At 51.5% G+C, this 19,647-nt stretch overlaps 7 protein-coding genes across 7 annotated transcripts; 5 read left to right on the top strand and 2 right to left on the bottom strand.

Annotated features, from left to right (window-relative positions):
* Nucleotides 1-267: 267 nt before the first annotated feature.
* On the bottom strand, nt 268-2,199 carry mcsA (putative citrate synthase Cit1). Its single transcript, XM_057151269.1, has 3 exons — nt 1,995-2,199; nt 760-1,905; nt 268-698 (listed from the first exon to the last, which is right to left on the bottom strand). The coding sequence occupies exons 1-3, from the start codon at nt 2,040-2,042 to the stop codon at nt 495-497; spliced, it is 1,398 nt and encodes a 465-aa protein (XP_057009074.1). The 5' UTR covers nt 2,043-2,199; the 3' UTR covers nt 268-494.
* A 1,066-nt stretch (nt 2,200-3,265) lies between these two features.
* On the top strand, nt 3,266-6,695 carry N7473_005328 (putative mRNA-nucleus export ATPase (Elf1); the record flags this gene model as incomplete). The annotated part of the gene is made up of 2 exons (XM_057151268.1): nt 3,266-6,586; nt 6,642-6,695. 2 exons carry the CDS (start codon nt 3,266-3,268, stop codon nt 6,693-6,695), a joined length of 3,375 nt encoding a protein of 1,124 aa, XP_057009073.1.
* Nucleotides 6,696-7,131: 436 nt separating this feature from the next.
* N7473_005327 (beta-glucosidase) lies at nt 7,132-10,590 on the top strand (the record flags this gene model as incomplete). Its single annotated transcript, XM_057151267.1, has 2 exons — nt 7,132-7,930; nt 8,017-10,590. Exons 1-2 carry the CDS (start codon nt 7,250-7,252, stop codon nt 10,588-10,590), a joined length of 3,255 nt encoding a protein of 1,084 aa, XP_057009072.1. The 5' UTR covers nt 7,132-7,249.
* A 1,790-nt stretch (nt 10,591-12,380) lies between these two features.
* Nucleotides 12,381-13,083, top strand: N7473_005326 (putative IgE-binding protein; the record flags this gene model as incomplete). Its single annotated transcript, XM_057151266.1, has 2 exons — nt 12,381-12,638; nt 12,703-13,083. The coding sequence occupies 2 exons, from the start codon at nt 12,381-12,383 to the stop codon at nt 13,081-13,083; spliced, it is 639 nt and encodes a 212-aa protein (XP_057009071.1).
* Nucleotides 13,084-13,996: 913 nt separating this feature from the next.
* On the top strand, nt 13,997-15,405 carry N7473_005325 (putative aspartate aminotransferase; the record flags this gene model as incomplete). Its single annotated transcript, XM_057151265.1, has 3 exons — nt 13,997-15,121; nt 15,175-15,280; nt 15,341-15,405. The coding sequence occupies 3 exons, from the start codon at nt 13,997-13,999 to the stop codon at nt 15,403-15,405; spliced, it is 1,296 nt and encodes a 431-aa protein (XP_057009070.1).
* Nucleotides 15,406-16,348: 943 nt separating this feature from the next.
* On the bottom strand, nt 16,349-17,202 carry N7473_005324 (SDR family oxidoreductase; the record flags this gene model as incomplete). The annotated part of the gene is made up of 2 exons (XM_057151264.1): nt 16,349-16,539; nt 16,593-17,202. The coding sequence occupies 2 exons, from the start codon at nt 17,200-17,202 to the stop codon at nt 16,349-16,351; spliced, it is 801 nt and encodes a 266-aa protein (XP_057009069.1).
* A 213-nt stretch (nt 17,203-17,415) lies between these two features.
* N7473_005323 (uncharacterized protein) lies at nt 17,416-19,433 on the top strand (the record flags this gene model as incomplete). The annotated part of the gene is made up of 4 exons (XM_057151263.1): nt 17,416-17,588; nt 17,640-18,323; nt 18,373-18,653; nt 18,703-19,433. The coding sequence occupies 4 exons, from the start codon at nt 17,416-17,418 to the stop codon at nt 19,356-19,358; spliced, it is 1,794 nt and encodes a 597-aa protein (XP_057009068.1). The 3' UTR covers nt 19,359-19,433.
* Nucleotides 19,434-19,647: the final 214 nt, after the last annotated feature.

The raw sequence follows: 19,647 nt of genomic DNA, 5'->3' as shown, positions 1-19,647 counted from the left end.
GAGGCGTATACGCCTTTTGGGAAGGAGGATTGGGAGAGGATTGCGGATGGGAGTGCGAGATTGTGATTGGGGTGGTGGTAGATTGATACAGGTACTAAGAGGATATTCTCAATGGATATTTTATTTTCAAAGAACGAGGGTCTTTGTAAGGAGATACAAAATTACTGGAACTTTTTACGAAGATCGAGACTGGCTCACTCAAAAGAACTTGAGTCTCATTAAACTTGGCATCTACAACGATAGCTATGTATCTCACTTCATGCAAAGGGAAACTTGAATTTCTTCAGTTGACAGTGGAGTATATTGAACCATTCTTTGCCAAGTTAAATCACCCAGCACGAACGGTCTATCCAAAATAGCGAGATACAAGAAAAAGCAGTCTAAACAAACAAAAACAATAAGGAAATCAAGGGAAAGCTCGCTAGCATAATTTTCATCACTGGCTGCAGATCAGCCAACGGGAATTGTGAATTGTTCAAAATCGTCCAAGAGCTTTATTTCTTAAGCAGACCCAACAGGTTGATGCTCTTGGGGCGCTCGATAGGCATGCCCATGGCACGATCCCAGATGAGCTGGACCAGGGGTCCGAGGGCACGGCTGACACCGAAAGTGACGGTGTAGTACAGGGGCTGCTGGAAGCCGTAGTGGTGGAAGAGGACACCGGAGACGGCGTCGACGTTAGGGTGGGGGTTCTTAGTCTATACAGAAATCATTATTAGTGAAAATTTCATGATACTACCACGCGAGTTTAAGACATACCTTTCCGTGCTCGGTCAAAACACCGGGAGCAATCTCCGAGTTCTTCTTAACAAGCTGGAAGACAGGGTTGGCGAGGACATCGGGGCGGGTAGCAGCAAAGTCCATTAGGGCCTGGAAGCGGGGATCAGGCTTGCGGAGGACACCATGACCGTAGCCGGGGACGACACGGCCGGACTTGAGAGTATCCCAGAGGTAAGTGCGGACGTCCTCATCGGAAAACTTGGTTCCGATCTTGTCCTGCATCTGGAGGATCCAGCGGAGAACCTCTTGAGCGGCCAGACCGTGCAGGGGGCCGGCAAGACCCAGGAGACCGGCACTGTAGCTGAGGAAGGGATCGCTGAGAGCGCTGCCAACCAGGTGAGTAGCGTGGGCGGACACGTTACCACCCTCGTGGTCACCGTGCAGAGCCAGGTACAGACGCAGCAGATCGTGGAAGTCCTGGTTCTTCTCGCCGCCCTTGCCGAGCAGCTCGGCGAAGTTGTACGACCAATCCTGAGAAAGATCCAGCTGCTGGGTACCAACGGCATCAATCTCGTTGGGACGGAACACCAGAGCGGCAACGCGGGGAATCTTGGCAAGCAGCGAAATGCAGTCGTCAAAGGTAGGCTCCCAATACTCAGCCTTGTTCAGACCCTTCTCGTAGGCCTGGGCGAACTTGGACTCGGTGTTCAGCGCGGCAACAGCGATTGACAGCTGGGTCATGGGGTGCATGGTCTTGGGGAAGGACTTGATCAGGTCCAGGATGTGGGTGGGCAGGGTAGACTTCTCGGCCAGCTCGCGCGAGAAGGCGCGCACCTGTGCGGTGGAGGGGACCTGACCGGTCAGGAGCAGCCAGAACATGGCCTCGGGGAGCATCTCAGTGCCAGAGGTACCCTTGGGCAACTCCTTCTGGCAGTCCTTGATGGTCTTGCCGTGGAAGCGAATGCCCTCATCGGCGTCCAGGACAGAACCTTCCCACAGCATGGCCTTCAGGCCACGCATGCCACCGATGACGTTGCTGATCTTGACATCACCGATAACCTCGTCTCCCTGGGCCTTGACCTTCTGGAGGAGCTCGCGCTTGGCGGGGATAGCCTCCTTCAGGGCGGTCTTGAGATCAGGCTCGGCGGTCGCATAGTGTCGGGCCGAGAAGAGTGGCCGGGAGGCCTGTAGGAATTGTGTGAGTTGCGAAGCCAGTTGATTTCGAAGAATATTCCGCTGGATCATAGTTCATCACGGCGTAAATCAAGACGTACCTGGGCCAATCTGGAGGCGTGGCGGGTGGTTCTGAAACTCAGGGCCATTGTGTGTGTTGATGGTGATGGGTCCGGGGTAGAATTGCGGGGACGGGAGAGTCGATGCGGGGGGAATCAAGGGATTAAAAGGGAGAAGATAGAGGGAGAAGAAGACGCTGCTTTCAATTCAGGGCAGCAATCGAGTCGAGGAGATCTCAATGTGAAGATTCGGACGCACAAAAGGAAAGAAAGAAAAAGGTACCTGTGATCGACCGGGTCTAATAACATCTGACCACACGTCGGTTGTACGCGGGGCTTCTGCATTACTTGTTGGACCGAGGCCCGGGGCGGCTGCATGCGGACACCTGGCGAGATCGGCCATTTTTCTACAGTGTTATTTCATACAAAGACTTAATCATTAAAGCCTCATTTGAAGCGCCTTATGTCTATTAATTGACATTGCGAATTGTATTCGTGTGCTGGTTTACATATCCACCCTGAATAGCAGATGTATATCTATCTACGTTATGGCCCCGCTTATCCGAGGAGTAAGCAGCACCGAGGGCAGACGGACCAGGCGAAACTCGGATGGAAGGAGGAAGGAATCGAATCAGAAGTAGTAATAAACATGGGACATCTGAGAATTACACCATGGTCAACTCCTCCGTAGTCGCACCATTATTCGGCCTATTCATCATTCAACACATCGGCATTCCGCCCGTGCAGCCGCTCCTTTCCCCATTGAGTATTGAAGTACACCCGCGGAACCCGTGACTGGAAGTCCCGTGACGTCTAACCATAGACACCTGAGGCATAAATTGCTGACAAAGAACACATGGGGCTACACATGCTGCCTCAGGCATGACAGACTGATAAGGCTAGCCATACCCGGTTAGTGGCGTCTCATGCTGATAACAGCCCCGCTGATTGGGCAGGGTTGTCGCCTCCCAAACAAAAAAAAAAAATTGTGTGGATAAGGCCCGATCGCTGATGCGCAAATACTCCTGATAATCTCATCTTCCTTCTCATCCCGTACAGCCCCGCGTGGATTCTTGTATCTACTGCTGTCACGGCTCAGGCATTTACATTCATTCTAGATTGTGTCTGATATTATCGCTTTCAGTTGCATCCTATACCTAGCAGTCTTTGTTCTTTTTGTTCTGTTGGCCCCGGGAGTACCCCCGCCTCCCATCCATTTGAAGGGCCCCCCGCCGCCGACCAACCCAAACCTTTTCTTCCCATCTCTGGTATATTCACATACCGAGAGCCACGAGTCTTGCACTCTCAAGACCATGCCACACACGGTCTCACCTTCTGATACCCCCGCCATGCCGGTCGTTGTCGCCAAAGGCCCCCTCCGGGGTTCCCCCACTCCAGAAGAGATTTCTTCGCTCCTCAACACCATCTTTACCGCAGAGACCTCTCAGCAGTCTCTAGATGGCTCCTATGCAGTCGCAAACCTGCTCATCCAGAGTGTTGGAACCTCTGGTCTCCTCAACTATAATGTTCTGGTCGAGGCCAAGAAGGCTGCCACCGATAAGAAGAATGGCGCCCGTCGTGAGAGTGCTATGCTGATCCTCGGCGCTCTCTTTGAACGGTTCCCTCGCGAGTTCCCTCTCAGCGAAGCCGTTTTCCTCTTGCACAACGGTGGCATCCTCGACGTTGTTCTCGACTCTCTCGCCGACAAGGGTGCTGTCGTTCGCGATGCGGCACAGTACGCCATCGACGCCCTCTATGCCTGCATGACCCCCGAGGCCAAGGCCAATGCGCTGCTTCCCGCTCTGGAGGCCTATCTTAGCAAGGGAACCGGAAAGTGGCAAGGATTTGTCGGTGGCTACAAGCTGCTTGATAAGATGGCCGCTGGTGCGCAGATGGGCAACGGTACAAAGGAGGAGGAGAATGACAAGGATGTGCTGCGCGAGGCCATGGGCAAGACCCTTAAGGAGCTGATCCCCATCGTCGAGTCTGGCATGCACGACCTCAAGGCCGATGTGGCCAAGCAGGCTACCAAGACCATGACCACCATGACCACTCTCCTGTACAACGACGACGTTGCCCCGCGCATTCCCCTCCTCATCAAGACTATGGAGCAGCCCTCTTCCCAGACCATGCAGAAGGCCATCCACGCCCTCTCGCAAACTACTTTCGTCGCAATCGTTACCTCTCCCGTCCTGGCTCTTCTCACCCCTCTGCTCGAGCGTACCCTCAACGCCCCCACCACTCCTCAAGAAACTCTTCGCCAAGCCGTCGTTGTCGTGGAGAACCTGACCAAATTGGTTCACGACCCCGCTGAGGCTCGTGTCTTCCTTCCCAAGCTCCAGCCCGGTATCAAGGCTATCAAGGACCGTGCCTCGCTCCCCGAGGTCCGTGAGTTGGCTACTCGTGCCCTCGATGTCATGGAGAAGGCCATGAAGGACAATGATGTTGCTGCTGGTTCTATCTCTAAGGTCACCCCCGAGGAGGTCCTGGCCGTGTTGAACCCTAAGATCCAGGAACTTGCCGGCTTCGTCAGCTTCGGCGATGTCAAGTTTTCTGAGCTGGCCAAGACCTTCATTGCTGGCATGGTTCGCGAAGATGTCAACAGCCGCAAGATCGACCGGATCTCTGCTTCCATCGGCCCCTATCTCCGTGGTCTGATCCCCAGCGAGCAGGCTGAGGCTATCGCTACCGCCGTGCAGGAGCACTTCCTCGCAGAGGATGAGCGCAAGTTCGGCAAGCCCGTTCAGACCGACCCCAACGAGATTGTCATTGTCGACGCCAACTTCTCCCTCGCCTACGGTGGTATGCTTCTGCTTTCCCACACCAACCTGCGTCTCGTCAAGGGTCACCGTTATGGTCTCTGTGGTCGCAACGGTGCCGGAAAGTCCACCCTGATGCGCAGTATCGCCAACGACAAGCTGGAAGGCTTCCCTCCTCCCTCCGAAGTGCGCACCTGCTTTGTCGAGCACAACCAGGGTGAGGACGCCGAACTCAGCATCCTCGAGTACGTTGCCAAGAACCCAGAAATTGCCGCCCAGGGCACCGAGCACATCAGCTCTGTTCTGCTCGAGTTCGGTTTCACCGATGGTCCCGAAGGCCGCCAGTCTCAGCCCGTTGGCTCGCTGTCTGGTGGTTGGAAGATGAAGTTGGCCCTTGCCCGTGCTATGCTCCTGAAGGCCGATGTGCTCCTGCTGGACGAACCTACTAACCACTTGGATGTCGCCAACGTCAAGTGGCTGCAGGAGTACCTGAAGAAGCACACCGATATCACTAGTTTGATCGTCAGTCACGACTCCGGCTTCCTCGACGAGGTCTGCACCGACATCTACCACTACGAGCAGAAGAAGCTGGTCTGCTACCCCGGAAATCTTGCTGCCTTTGTCAAGGTCAAGCCCGAGGGCAAGAGCTACTATACCCTGTCTGCCTCCAACGTGCAGTTCAAGTTCCCGCCTCCTGGTATCCTTTCCGGTATCAAGTCCAACACTCGTGCTATCCTCCGGATGACCAATGCTTCTTTCACCTACCCCGGTGCTTCTAAGCCTTCTCTGAGTGATGCCTCTCTTTCCCTGACCCTCTCCTCCCGTACCGCCATCATCGGTGGAAACGGTGCTGGTAAATCTACCTTCATCAAGATCCTCACTGGTGAGGTTGTCCCCCAGACCGGCAAGGTTGAGAAGCACCCCAACCTGCGTATCGGTTACATCAAGCAGCACGCGCTCGAGCACGTCGAGATGCATCTCGAGAAGACTCCCAGCCAGTACCTGCAGTGGCGTTACGCCAACGGTGACGATCGTGAGGTGTTCCTCAAACAGACCCGCATCCTGACTGACGCCGACAAGGCTCAGCTCGAGAAGCCGGTTGATCTCGGCGATGGCCGTGGTGCTCGCCGCATCGAGGCTCTCATGGGTCGTCAAAAGTGGAAGAAGTCCTTCCAGTACGAGGTTAAGTGGGTTGGTCTCCTGCCCAAGTTCAACACCATGATCTCCCGCGAGACCCTTGAAAACCTAGGCTTCAGCAAGATGGTCCAGGAGTTCGACGATCACGAGGCTTCCCGTGAGGGTCTCGGCTTCCGTGTCCTTGAGCCCAAGACCATCGCTAAGCACTTCGAGGATGTTGGTCTGGACCCCGAGATTGCTAACCACAACGAGATCTCCGGTCTGTCCGGTGGTCAGAAGGTCAAGGTCGTGCTGGCTGGTGCCATGTGGAACAACCCCCACTTGCTGGTGCTGGATGAGCCGACTAACTTCTTGGATCGTGACTCTCTCGGTGGTCTGGCCGTCGCTATCCGTGACTTCAAGGGTGGTGTGGTCATGATTTCTCACAACGAGGAGTTTGTGGGCGCTCTCTGCCCCGAGCAGCTGCACGTCGCCGATGGCCGCGTTGTCAGCCGTACCAACACCGCTATCAGCCTGGACCGCTTCGAGGATAGCGCTGCCAACTCTCCCACTGGCACTGGCACCCCTGCCGGTCTTTCTGCTGCTGCCTCGGCCAATACCAGCGCCGCCCCGTCGGCCGTCAACTCTGGTGCCGAGGACCAGGGCGAACTGAAGTTCCGCGCCAAGAAGAAGAAGAAGTTGACCCGCGCTCAGGTCAAGGATCGTGAGGCTCGCCGCCGCCTTCGTCACATCGAATGGGTGAGTCTTGACATATTATCCCTTTCCAATGAACTGTTCACTGACATATCTTTAGCTCAACTCCCCAAGGGGTACCCCCAAGCCCGTGGACACTGATGACGAAGAATAAGCACGCCAACCACGACATGTTGATGTTTAATGGCTCTTTCGTTCTGTGACTGTTCGTTCTTGCACATTTTCCTGCATCATTACCTATTCTTAGTATCTTTTGGCTTCTTGCATGGGACTCGATAGACGGCGTTTGGGTTTGTTTTGATTTTTGCCTGCGAGGTAGATACACATATTTGGATTGGACACCGACCCGGTGATAGATATCTGGTCGGTCCTACTGAACAAAAGTTCTTGTCTATATCATACTATTTTCCCTTTTGATATCTTTAGTAAACCTTACAATCCCTATCACAGTACAGAGTGGATATCTCAAAGCTTTTACAAAAGTAGATCTCCAGGGTCCTAAGGTGGCGCTTTCAAGTTGTCAGGTGACCCACTTGGAAGGAGTTCTTACCCCCCGGACTTGCGACACATCACTTTTTTCAACAGTGCATCCTTTCTCAATTCCTGGTCTCACTTGATCTCTTGGACTTGGATTTCCTAGTTACAGGATGCATATGCTGTGCGACTAGAAAGTGACAGCCCTCTCCACACGCCAAGCAGACCAGCGCGATGACCAGGTCGACCCGCTCCGGACCCGGAGCTTCGAATACGCGTCGGCAGGAGTACCAATCGGTGGACAACCATACCTCCGATGAGGAACTACCATCGTGGGTACTAAAAGATGATGGGAACCGCATTACCAACCGCGGAGTCGGCGGCGCAATGCACGAAGCCTACCTTGACGACCTCTCCAGCGGCGACGAGTCCTCCACCCAAGACGACGCGAACCTGAAGCTCCTACCACTCGATAAAGACGCCCAGACACAAAAACGACGGAAACAAGTCCAATTTACACCAGAGCCCAGCTCCGCGAGTGCTGCGAGCCCTATACCTGGCGATGAATCCGGTGAACCGCGCAATGTTAGCAAAGCTATCGAGCACATGTTGGATAGTGAGCGGGATATACTATCGGAAACGTTCAATGAGGATCTGAACCACAGTACCTCGCGTCTCATGTTTTCCGACGACGATAGCGATGACTATGGGATTCCGACACATAAAGGTGCGGGGGCTACGCGGCACAAGGACCAAAAGCCGAGCTGGAAATCGGGAATCACGGGAATCAAGTCGTTGCTGCACATTACGGCGTGGTGGCATGTTTTCCCGTTGGTTGCAGTTGGATTGCTTGTGATGTGGCTCGCGATGAAGGGTCTACCTTGGGTGTTGGGAGGGAAACCCGTCAAGGAATATGTAAGAGTCTTCTACTTTCGATCGACCTGGGAGCGCCTTAACAGCCTCCTGGATGTGTATACTGAGCTCATTGCTGACCTACACAGTCACCTGTTTCCTGGTATCCGACTCCCCTCGGTGGAACCAATGCCGCGTGGAGAGAAAGTTATGCCAAGGCGCATGATCTCGTGGACCGGATGGGACTTGTGGAGAAAGTGAATATCACAACAGGGACGGGATGGCAGATGGGACTTTGCGTTGGGAACACTGGACCCGCTGAGTCTGTTCAATTCCCCTCTCTGTGTCTGCAGGATGGCCCACTGGGGCTTCGCTTTGCAGATAACATCACCGCGTTCCCCGCTGGAATTACCACGGGGGCAACCTGGAATCGTGAGCTTATGCGGCAACGCGGGTTTGCGCTGGGGAAGGAAGCGCGCGCGAAGGGAGTCAATGTAATCCTGGGGCCGGCTATGGGCCCCTTGGGAATGCTACCTGCTGGTGGTCGCAACTGGGAAGGTTTCGGATCTGACCCTGTTCTCCAGGGAGTGGCTGCTGCAGAGACTATCCGTGGTATCCAGCGAAATGGCGTGATGGCGACAGCCAAACACTTCCTGATGAATGAACAAGAACATTATCGCCAACCTCATGAATGGGGTAATGAAAATGCTATCTCTTCCAATATCGATGACCGTGCACTCCATGAAGTTTTCGTCTGGCCATTCGCTGAGAGTGTGCGTGCTGATGTCGCGAGTGTTATGTGCTCATACCAGAAAGTGAACAACAGTTATGCCTGTGAGAACAGCAAGTTGCTGAATGGCATTCTCAAGGATGAACTAGGCTTCCAAGGATTTGTGCAATCCGATTGGCTTGCTCAGAGATCTGGTGTGGGAAGTGCGCTGAGTGGTCTTGATATGAGTATGCCTGGTGACGGTGCGCTCTGGGCTGACGGTGACTCTTTCTGGGGCATGCGCTTGACACAAGCTGCCCTCAACACTTCAGTTCCCATGGAACGAATCAACGATATGGTCACTCGTATCGTTGCGGCTTGGTACCATTTCCGCCAGGACTCATGGGACCTGCCCCCACCTTTGGGAAAGGGCGGGCCAAACTTTTCTTCATGGACCAACGAGAGAATGGGAGGGTTACACCCTGGCAGTGGAGACGATGAAACACACGAGGTGGTCAATCAATTTGTGAACGCGCAAGCCACAGGGACCAAGGCACTCCCACACTCCCTCATTGCCCGAAGAGTTGCTGCGGAGGGGACCATTCTCTTGAAGAATGTTAACAACACCCTCCCACTCTCACGTGCTGCGACCGGCCCGAAAGGAGCCTATCGAGTTGGCATCTATGGCGAGGATGCTGGTCCTGGCGACGGTCCGAATGTTTGCGCCGATCGTGGCTGCAACCAAGGCACCCTGGGATCTGGCTGGGGAAGCGGTGCAGTCGAGTTTCCGTATCTAATCAGCCCCTGGGAAGCTCTGCGACTTGCGTGGCACTCGGAGACTAGTGATGTGCGAGGATTCTTGGGGAACGATGTTGCCTTGAAGAACCTAGTAGACCAGGACCTCTGTCTCGTCTTCGTGAACTCTGACGGAGGCGAGGGTTTCATTCACGATGATGATATCTGGGGAGACCGTAACGATCTCGAGCTCCAGCACAGCGGTGCTAAGCTTATCGAACGTGTAGCCACGCATTGTGGTGGTGGTCAAGGCAAGACCGTGGTGGTGGTACATTCTATCGGCCCTGTCGTCATGGAATCATGGATCGATCTGCCGGGAGTCCATGCAGTTCTCTACGCAAACCTCCCTGGACAAGAGAGTGGCAACGCCCTGGCTGATGTCCTCTTCGGTGACGTTGATGCTAGCGGCCGGTTGCCCTATACAATTGGCCGATCGCTCGAAGACTATGGTCCCGGTGCTCGAGTACTTTATGAGACGAGGGACCGGCAACCAGAAATGACCTTTGATAATGGCCTTTACATTGATTATCGGTATTTCGACAAGAACAACATCAACCCGCGCTTCGAGTTTGGGTTTGGCTTGTCATACACCTCCTTCAACATTTCTTCACTCGAAATTCAGCCTCTGCAGGAAAAGTCTCGCCTTCCGGCCGAACGTCCAAAGAACGAGATTGATCCCCCACAGTACGATACCAAGCCGCCAACCGAGTCATCGACGAGATTCCCATCTAGCATCAACGCACTGTCAAAGTACATATATCCTTACACTCGGGACCGAGCTGGGACTAAACCCGGTTCCTACCCATATCCAGAAGGGTACAAGCAGCGCCAACACCCCTCCGACGCAGGCGGCGGACCGGGTGGCAACCCTTCTCTTTACGATGAGATGCTGTCAGTCTCCGTGCAGGTCAGCAACACCGGCTCGCGACCCGGCAAAGAGGTCGTGCAGATCTACCTGTCCTTCCCAGAACGCGTCGCCGAACACCGCGGGTTGGGCCAGTCCCGCGAGAACATCGAGTTCCCCGATCGCGTTCTTCGAAACTTTACCAAGGTTTCTCTTGAACCCGGTGAGAGTACCACTGTTCAAATGACACTGTCCCGAAAGGATTTGAGTTATTGGAGCGTGCGCGCCCAGAATTGGGTGATGCCGGTTGAAGGCACATTTCGCATTTGGGCTGGACGCAGCTCTCGGGATTTGCCGCTGGTCGCTGAGTTTTGATCATTTGTTTTAGAGATTGTCGTCCTTGGGCTTTGGCGTTGCTTTCATACTTGTTTTCGCTCTCTCGGGTTATTGCTGTACTTTGCCGGCGTTTTGGTTTGCAAACATCAGCGATGGTATACTTTGGATATCAGTGTATTGTACATAAATGGATTGCGATGATTATTAATAGATGGACAGAACTGGGCTGTAGATGTGCCCCAACACAAACTTTCATTCTTCAATGGATTTCCGACTATCATTCCCATACTAGTCGCTAATCATGGCTCGGTGGCCGAGGTGGCTGCTTTTTGGCTGATTCTAATTTCATCCAGTAGAGCTTATCCCGACAGCGGTGGCTGGTTTCCTTATTCTCTGGATTATTTTCCATCGTTGCTGCCTTCTCAACGCCCCTCTTCCAACATCATCTCTGGCAAGAGGGTCTATCTCCTTGTGGCGGTGCAAACGGAGGCCTCCTCTCTCGGCTAACACGGAGACTGTCGATCGCCTCGTTTCCTGTCACAAACAGATTGCTTCGAGACCGGCTTTGTTCTCCACCATGTAGGATCAACACTCCGACACTCCGCAGGATGATCGGTTACGGACTTGATCAGTCCCTTCACAGACTGCATGATACAGGGTCTATTCAGATTGGTCGATCCCTGAATATCATTTTCCTGGAGGGTTACGGAGGTCTCCGTGTTTTTCTTCGTGTGAAGAGTGATCGGGCAATATCACCGTTCAGTGATGTCAATTGCATCCACCTCTAAGACATGTAGTGGATCGGTGGAGACGGCGAGATCAACCTGTACCGACTTCTTTGCCAGAATCTTGATAGTCTTAGTGCCTCGGATAGAACTAATAACAACTAGACTACGATTATTATAGGCGACAGCAGGTGTTTTTTTCTCGTCTGTCGCTCTCTTAGTGGCAAAAGTACTGAGAGCAGAACAGGACGGAGCTCTCCACCGGAGTGCAACCAGGACTACCGTCGATCACTACTCCTATCCGTATCACCCTGATATGCCTGAAACGACCCACCTGTCAGGGTCCCCAAATTGATTTCTGGAGGCAAATTCTGATCGAGTTCGAGACCAAATACGCCGAGTATCTTCCGTCTCTGATAATTAACATCCAACTTGCCTTCCAAATCTGCAAAGTGGTGACGGAGGATACAAATAAGGTTGAAATGTTTATTCGCTCTTGTGGCAAGCATACCCCATTCAACGCCGTTGCCCTGGTCCGTGGCTGTCGATCACTTTACCCTCCCGGTGGGGAATTCTGCATCATTGTTTCAGAACCGAGTCCCCCAATAAGGGATTGCAGTACCTGAAAAGTGAACTTGAAAAACATTCATCTATGGACCAAGCCTACAGGGCACAAAGCTAGCCTATTGGACAAGAGTACTCATAAACTCTGCGCTATTCCTGAAATCGATACTCCCGATGAAATTTCACTAAGCGTCCTGTGGGTACATGGTCGCTTGGTACATGCTCTGATAGATGCGAAGCTACGGACTAATCCATACGGCGACGCGATGATATCAAGTCCCAGTACTATTTTGGTGGTACCGTCGCAGCGAATTTTGTTGCAGGCGAATGTCGATCAACTTCGATATGGAGAACCTGACGACCCATGGAAGGTCCAGTTGATGGAATTATGATATAAAACCTCCGTCTCCTGATTGTATCCGTCCGGTGCTGGTACATTTAATAGACATCCGCATTCTCTCCCGACCTTTACATTTTGTGCACTATCGCATACCACCAGATCAGTCTTTACCAACCAATTCACTACTCACTCATTTCACAATGAAGGTCTCCGCGCTTCTGTCCCTCATTCCCCTGGCTGCTGCCCTCCCCGGCTCTCGCCACCACGCTCCTAAGGATTCTAACGGCGCCTTTGGTGTCACTGCCGCTCGCTCCGGCTCGCCCATTCACTTCTTGCCTCTGACTGCTGCTGGCAGCAAGTTCTGGCTCGGTGGCAAGAGCCAGACATACTGTCCCGATATCGTTCCCAACTGCGCCCAGGGTACCAACGACACCATCATCTACGCTCAGAGTGCCCTGGTATGTTACATCTCAACCGAAAACCCCCCCAAAGAAGATAAAGTCATCTAACAATAATAACCAGGATGTCATCGTCCCCGGCGGCCAGAGCATCTATGTCGACCGCACCGGCGCACTGAGCTTCACCACTCCCCACTCGGGCTACATTCCCCCCGGCTCATCCCAGGGCCCCTTCAAGTACACCCCCGGCCAGAATCTCGGTACCTGGACCTACACTGGCCAGGGTGCTTCAGGCTTTATGGCTTGCCCTGCTCCCGCTAACTCTACTGCCGCTGCGCGCCATATTCGCCGCCAGGCTGCCCCGGCTGCGAACCGCTGGCAGGTGTTTGCCGCGCTGCAGAACGCGACTGTGCCTACTGGTAATGTGGATGATTGCCTTGGCTTTGAGGCTATGGCTATTGGTCTGAATGTTTCTTCTGAGCATCTTGCTTGGGAGTATGTCTAAATGGTCAAAGAGCTGATGTGGCTTTGGTTGGGAAGGTGTGAAGATAGTTGACTGTCTTGCTGAACTTTGTCGTCTTGGTCCTGGTGACCGCTGAAACATTTCTATATTTTTGTCATGCGTTTCATCAGAGGGAATCGATTTTGTTTCTGTGCATAACTTCAATCGAAATGCTCTATGTCGAATTTGGGAACATTCTCTGATCTATCGTTATTCTGAATTTTATGAAATCATAAGTCCTCTGACTATGTGAAAAGGCATGGGATCCATTTTCCATGACCGTCGTGATCCAGAGGCCCAAATTTGCATTTGCTGCCGTATAGTACGACTCTCATCCCGTGATCAATGATGCGCAAACTCGTGTTCCACGAACTGCTGCTAAGCATCTATCGTAATCTGCGTGTTTCTAAGACTGCGATCCATAGTCAGGTATCTGACCAGAGCTCTAAACAATCCATTCAATGGACTGATGCTGGAAGAATGCCACTACTGTGGATGAAAATTGTCCTTTGAACCTTGGGAGATAATAAGGCGATGTATTACTCTGGACCTTTTCATCACTGTCAGCAGATACGCCATCAGATAAGACCATGAGCCTATGGGATTACAAGATCGCCCATGACAGATTTGGCGGCACCACTGGAGTGATCGGTGACGTATGATAACTGCTTGCCCAACTATTTCCTTCCTTCTTCACTTCCATAGGAGTTTAGTTCCCAGTCCCTTTTGTTCTCGGAGACACCCCACTATCCCCGGCGGAAGGAGACGGAATTCGGCGGCTCGTACCGGGTATTTTAACAATGTGCAAATCCCAAACCCTAATTCCGGCAATCTATAAATTCAAGTGAGAAGAATCCACAATTATTTCTTTGGGAGAAATACCAGTTCAAGGTTTCTATCGATAGATTATCACGCCATGGGATCCATTTCAGAGGATCCGAATTTGCGACAAGAGAGTTCTTTATTCTCAAGCCTTCCACCAACTCCACTTGACGAACCCTTTTCCGTCAACGGCGCCTACATTCAAGATAAGCATCCGCAAAAAGTCAATCTTGGAATAGGGGTTTATCGCACCGAGAATGGAGAACCCTGGCCTTTGAGAGTGGTAGAGGATGCCGAAAAGGAGCTATATGATGCAAAGAACGTTGCCAGACACGAATACCTTGCCATCCAAGGTGATCGTGAATTTCTGCGGCTCGCAGCGGATCTTGTTTTTGGGTTTGGAAAAGGGAAATCCAGTGCCACAGGGGTGGTTGAAGAGCAGAGAAATCGAGTTGTCTCTGTGCAAACAGTCTCCGGGACAGGAGCGAACAGACTTGGTGCCGAACTGCTGGCTCGCAACATTCGCCCAGGATGTGTTTGGATTCCAGATCCCACATGGGCTAACCATCATACCATTTGGGAACTAGCAGGTGTCAAAAGGAAAACCTATCCCTACTACGATAGCATCTCTCAATCATTCAATTTCGAAGGCACAATTCGAGTATTGTCCGAGTCTGCACAAAAGAACGATATTGTCATTCTTCATGCCTGCGCTCACAACCCAACTGGTGCCGACCCTTCGAAGGAACAGTGGGAAGCCTTGGTCAAACTATGCAATGCAAAAGGTCTAATTCCATTCTTTGATCTCGCTTATCAAGGCTTCGCGTCCGGAGATGCCGACAAGGATGCATGGGCCATTCGCCATTTCTTCAATGACGTGCATAAGATGGAGTTCTGTGTTGCGCAGTCATTCTCGAAGAACTTCGGCTTGTATGGACAAAGAGTGGGAGCTTTGCATGTTGTTACTCGCCCTTCAGCACATGACGTGACCCAAGATTTACTGGCGAATCTGTGCCACCTGATCCGTGGAGAATATTCCATGGCCCCGAGAGGCGGCGCTGAAATAGTGCGAACGGTTTTGGCAAACGAGGGACTCCGTGATAGATGGTTTGAAGACCTCACTACAATGAGTCAGAGAATCCGGCGCATGAGACATGCCCTATATGATGAGTTGATGAAATTGAAAACGCCTGGCGACTGGAAGCACGTTGTGAATCAGGTATGTACTGTCAGTTCTGTGGACGAATGATTCAGGTATTGACATTCGATTAGATCGGTATGTTCACATACATCGGGCTATCTGAGCGTCAAGTTTTCGCAATTCGGGAAAAGTATCACATATACATGTTGAAATCAGGTCGAATCTCAATGTCGGGATGTAAGTTTCTAGGACAAGGGGGGATTATACACAAATGACCTTTGCTAACCACTTTTGTAGTAAATGAACGCAACGTTGAATATGTTGCCATCGCGATCGACGACGTCGTTCGTACAATAAACTAGAATTCGTCTTTCTGACACTCAACTCAAGTCACAGAATAGATTGGTGGTACTGGTGCAAGGAGCTACTTGGATGACCGAGAAAATTCCTTTTTGAATGATAGATTGAATGGATAGGAATGGGACCATGGAGATGACACAAATAAGACATGTCAGGATTTTTTCTTGAATTCATTCAGAAGGATGAGAGGTACTCATGCTCAGTTTCTCCCTCTCTCAGATAGATGGGCGTAATCCTCTCCATAAGTCTCTAGGTTGTGTGAGAATCCGTGTCCCTTGTTATCGTGAGAAGTTCGGGGCTTTATGATAGACGTAAGCGGAGGTATCGTTCAAATCATGATTATTTAGGATATGAACAATAATAAAATTGCTAAACACCGATAGATCTGTAGAGGCGAAATCATGTTGGGCCAGGGAGAAACCTCTGAGATGAGCTCGCCCAATTCGCGCCACGGACCCTCATAACAACAAAGACGTGTCGATGAACCGAGGCCTACAACCTAAAGACATGGAACGATTACGTAGGCTATCATTTACTTCCTGTGACCGGTTATAAATGAGGATTGCAGCTATAAGACTTTGCGCCTCCGCGGCCTAATCTAGGAAGAGGTCTTTGAGATAGATCCTGCGCTACTAAGTCTGTCTTCTTTCCTTTTCTTCTCACACCTTCCTTGTTCTTTGCAGACAGCTCAGTGACAGTGCACGTGGACCGACAATTTGGATACTACCTCGCGGTATATCAGCGCTTACAGCTGCTTATAATTATTCTTTCGAGGCTTACTAGGGTCATTTGAGACATAGAGCCCCAGCGACTACACGGAAGGTGCCATAATAAAGATAATGATGCAGTGACTACCAGAGTAGCCTTTGAAGGGTTTTCATAGATACAATGATAATATGTAAATCAAATACTGCCCTCAATGCAGCTCATCGATATACAGACCTCTCAAAACCAACTTCTGTTTCCATTATGGCTAAGGAGCTGGCCACTAGTCTCGGCATCCAGACGCTCGATGACCTGGAGGCTCTTTCTGACACTCTCCTCTGGCTGAATCTGTCCCTTGAGCTCAGGCTCAACTGCCTGGAACTGCCTCAGCATAAAATTTTCGCCTTCTTTCACCTGAGGAGGTTTCTCTCCTGTGATGACGTCAGTGTCATCCAATGCAACAGCGAAGCAAAAGGCCACTTACCCTCCCATGTATCAACCCATCCAGGACTTAAAGCCAACACCTTAATGCCTTTAGGCGCAAGTTCTGCTGCGTACTTTGCGACTTGAACATTCATCCCAGCTTTTGCGACACTGTACGCGACACCATAGCTGACGCCAGTGTTAATGATCAATTCCAAATCGGCCATGGCGGTGGATATGTGCACAATCTTCTTTTGGATGCCCTTCTCAATCAGGGGCAAGAAGGCATTTGTTGCCCATATACCACCGTAGATAGCCGTGTTCAGCGACGGCTCAAAAATTTCCCGGACAGCTTGAGCATCAAAGGGAATCTGGGTCGGGTTGAAGGACATGGAGGCCATATCAACGGCGTTGGAGTTGTGGATAAGCACATCTAGCTTCCCGCCTGTGATGACGGCTGCGGCCGAAGCAGCCTCGAGAATCGACTTTGGATCCGTAACATCGCCTTTGATAACGTGTACGTTAGGGTGCTTGGAGGCGATTTCACTCATGTCGGGCGATTCGGGGTTTCGCACAATGGCTAGGACCGTGTTGGTCGAATCGGCAGCGAGTTGGCGCACGAACTCGCGACCAATGCCCTTGGAGGCTCCAGTGATAGCATATGAAGACATTGCTTTTTTAGATGTAGAAAATTTGTTGGAGTGATGAGTAGATTGATTGATTTATTGTTGATGCCTTTGCGAGACTCGATCGATTTACATCCCTTGATATACTTCTTGGGCGGATTACAAACCAGTCCGACCGGATGATCCGGTTTTCCCGGTCCCACTGCAACTCCCATTCCCACGTCAACCGGTCGCTCCGTTTCTCCCTTACCCGACATCATGGACGCCACAATATCTCCAGTCAAGAGGAGGGCATGTGTGGCGTGCACGGCTGCCAAGGCGAGATGCACTCCCCATTCTGTCAACTTGTGCCAAAGATGCGCTCGTTTGGGGAAGTCATGCACGTACCTTGACCTTCCGCAGACAAGGCGTAAGCAAAAGAATTCACCAAGGTAATCCTTCCCAAAACCGTTGCCTCTTATGGTATTAACCATGAAATGCAGCCGCGTGGAGGCACTAGAGAAGAAGGTCGACCTGCTGATGTCACAGCTGGTTACCTTGACACGACAGAACGGCCAGATATCGCCCGATACTTCCTATCCGCCCACCAAAGAATTGGACTCATCCGTTGATCCCGAGCTGGATTCCACCGACATGGCTACGCTGCTAGATGCTGCCCAAGACCCATCTCACGGCCGCGCCCCGCCCACCAGCTCTATCTTGGAGGGCCAGCCATCTATCGTAGATCGAGGGCTTTTAAGTGAAGCCGAGGCTGAACGCTTAGTTACTACCTTCAAGCTTGAATTAGTGCCCATATTTCCCTTTGTGTTGATTGCAAATAGCGCGACAGCCGCTAGTCTCAAGGACCGAGAGCCTTTTCTCTTTTTGTGTGTCGTGGCCGCGACAATGGGCAGTGCACACCCTCTACGGAAAACTGTCGCCGACGAGATTATGAAGCACGTTACGCTAAGAGTTGTGGCACGGTCCGAGAGGAACCTCGAGCTTCTTCGTGGTCTATTGGTTCACTGTGCATTTTACTCATACCCCGCAGAGAGATTTCACCCGCGACTTTTGCTGTTAGTTCAGTTTTGTGTTTCCATATTGCATGATTTAGGACTGCACAGAAAGCCTAGTCCGAATCCAGATGAGCAGCGGGCGCTGCTAGGTACATATTGGCTGTCTGCTGGGTGAGATTGTCCGCTCCGAAAGATAGGTTTTTGGCTAAATCTATATCAGGCTCTATGGCATTCTCGGCCGGCCAATTACCATGAAGCATGATCGTCGAATCGATGAGTTTATTGACAATATGGCATCTGCCGAGCATCTGTCGGATCGCTGGGTTGCACCATATATCTGCCTACAGTCATTCTTGGCAACAGTGGATGAGGTTTACGCATCGATACAAGCAAGCGGTGGAAGAGTGCTCGTCCAAGCCACGCGAGGCTCTCTACAACGGCAATTTGATAGCGTGAGGGCGCTTGTAGAAAGAGATCTCTCAACCTGCCCTTCGCCAACAGGTGTGTCTTAGATACTAAGATGTAAATGAAAATCAACTAATCGCTACAGAAAATGCGATACGCATTGACTTCAAATATGTGGGAATTCGGCTCGAGGAACCATCTCTTCGGGAGGAACTGTGGATTGCGGAGCCAGCCAGCGCAGTTAGAACGACCATGCTAATAGGCATTATCCAGCGAAGCAAGGAGCTCATTCACATTATTAGAAGCCTGCCCGCTTCAGAGATTGCCCAGATGACAATAATGTCAAGTGCTCGTGTCTGTGCCGCAGTGGGCTACATACCCTCTGCAGTATTCACCCTTCTTAATATTATTGCAAACACCACCGACTCTACCCTGGAAGCGCAGCTCCAGGCCATTGTTCAGGAAGCAGATTACCCAAATGTTGTCACAGAGCTTGCCAACGCGCTGGAGACGAGATGCGGGGAAATGTCTACTGCAGAAAAAGAGATGGATATTGTGGGGAGTCTTTGCCTCAAAATGCGCCTATTGGCGCGTTGTTATCCATATCAGATCCGAGCCACTGTTGGAGGTGGGCCGTCCCAAGACTCAATGCAGGACACGTCCACAATGGCAGTCCCCGCCAACGAGCATGCTATGATGCCCCAAATCTGGCCGTCTACGTACGGCGACCCGGGTGACATATTTCCTATCGACGACATCCAGTGGGATTCATTACTGAACGAATTTACTGGGTTCAGCTAGTATAGTATAGCTCATATGTTCTTTGTGAATTATGTGAGAAGACGGGTTTCATAGCAAATGATCTGTAAACACTCCAGCCTTGGTCAAGGTACAAAGTATTCTAGTAAATGTTTCTATTGCATTCTATGGGATAAACGAGAACGGCCAGATGCAAAGGTTTTGGAAATTGGGTCGTTATGCCAACCTTGGTATAGAGTCTATCCAGATAGAAACAATGTTCCAAGGTTAGTAAGCTCTATTACTTGAAAACGTGAAAGCAGTGCATATTTATCAAGCTTGATCAAGACAT

Source organism: Penicillium subrubescens (assembly GCF_028828155.1).
Source record: "Penicillium subrubescens strain IBT 31985 chromosome Unknown utg000004l_segment0_segment0, whole genome shotgun sequence".
Classification (NCBI taxonomy): Eukaryota; Fungi; Ascomycota; class Eurotiomycetes; order Eurotiales; family Aspergillaceae; genus Penicillium; species Penicillium subrubescens.
This window is presented reverse-complemented; position numbering and strand designations above follow the sequence as displayed.

Coding starts and splice junctions, on each gene's coding strand:
- mcsA (XM_057151269.1), bottom strand. CDS start 2,042: ATGGCCCTGAGTTTCAGAACCACCCGCCACGCCTCCAGATTGGCCCAG. Junction 1,906..1,994: donor ACGCCTCCAGATTGGCCCAG/GTACGTCTTGAT, acceptor CAATTCCTACAG/GCCTCCCGGCCACTCTTCTC. Junction 699..759: donor TTTTGACCGAGCACGGAAAG/GTATGTCTTAAA, acceptor ATTTCTGTATAG/ACTAAGAACCCCCACCCTAA.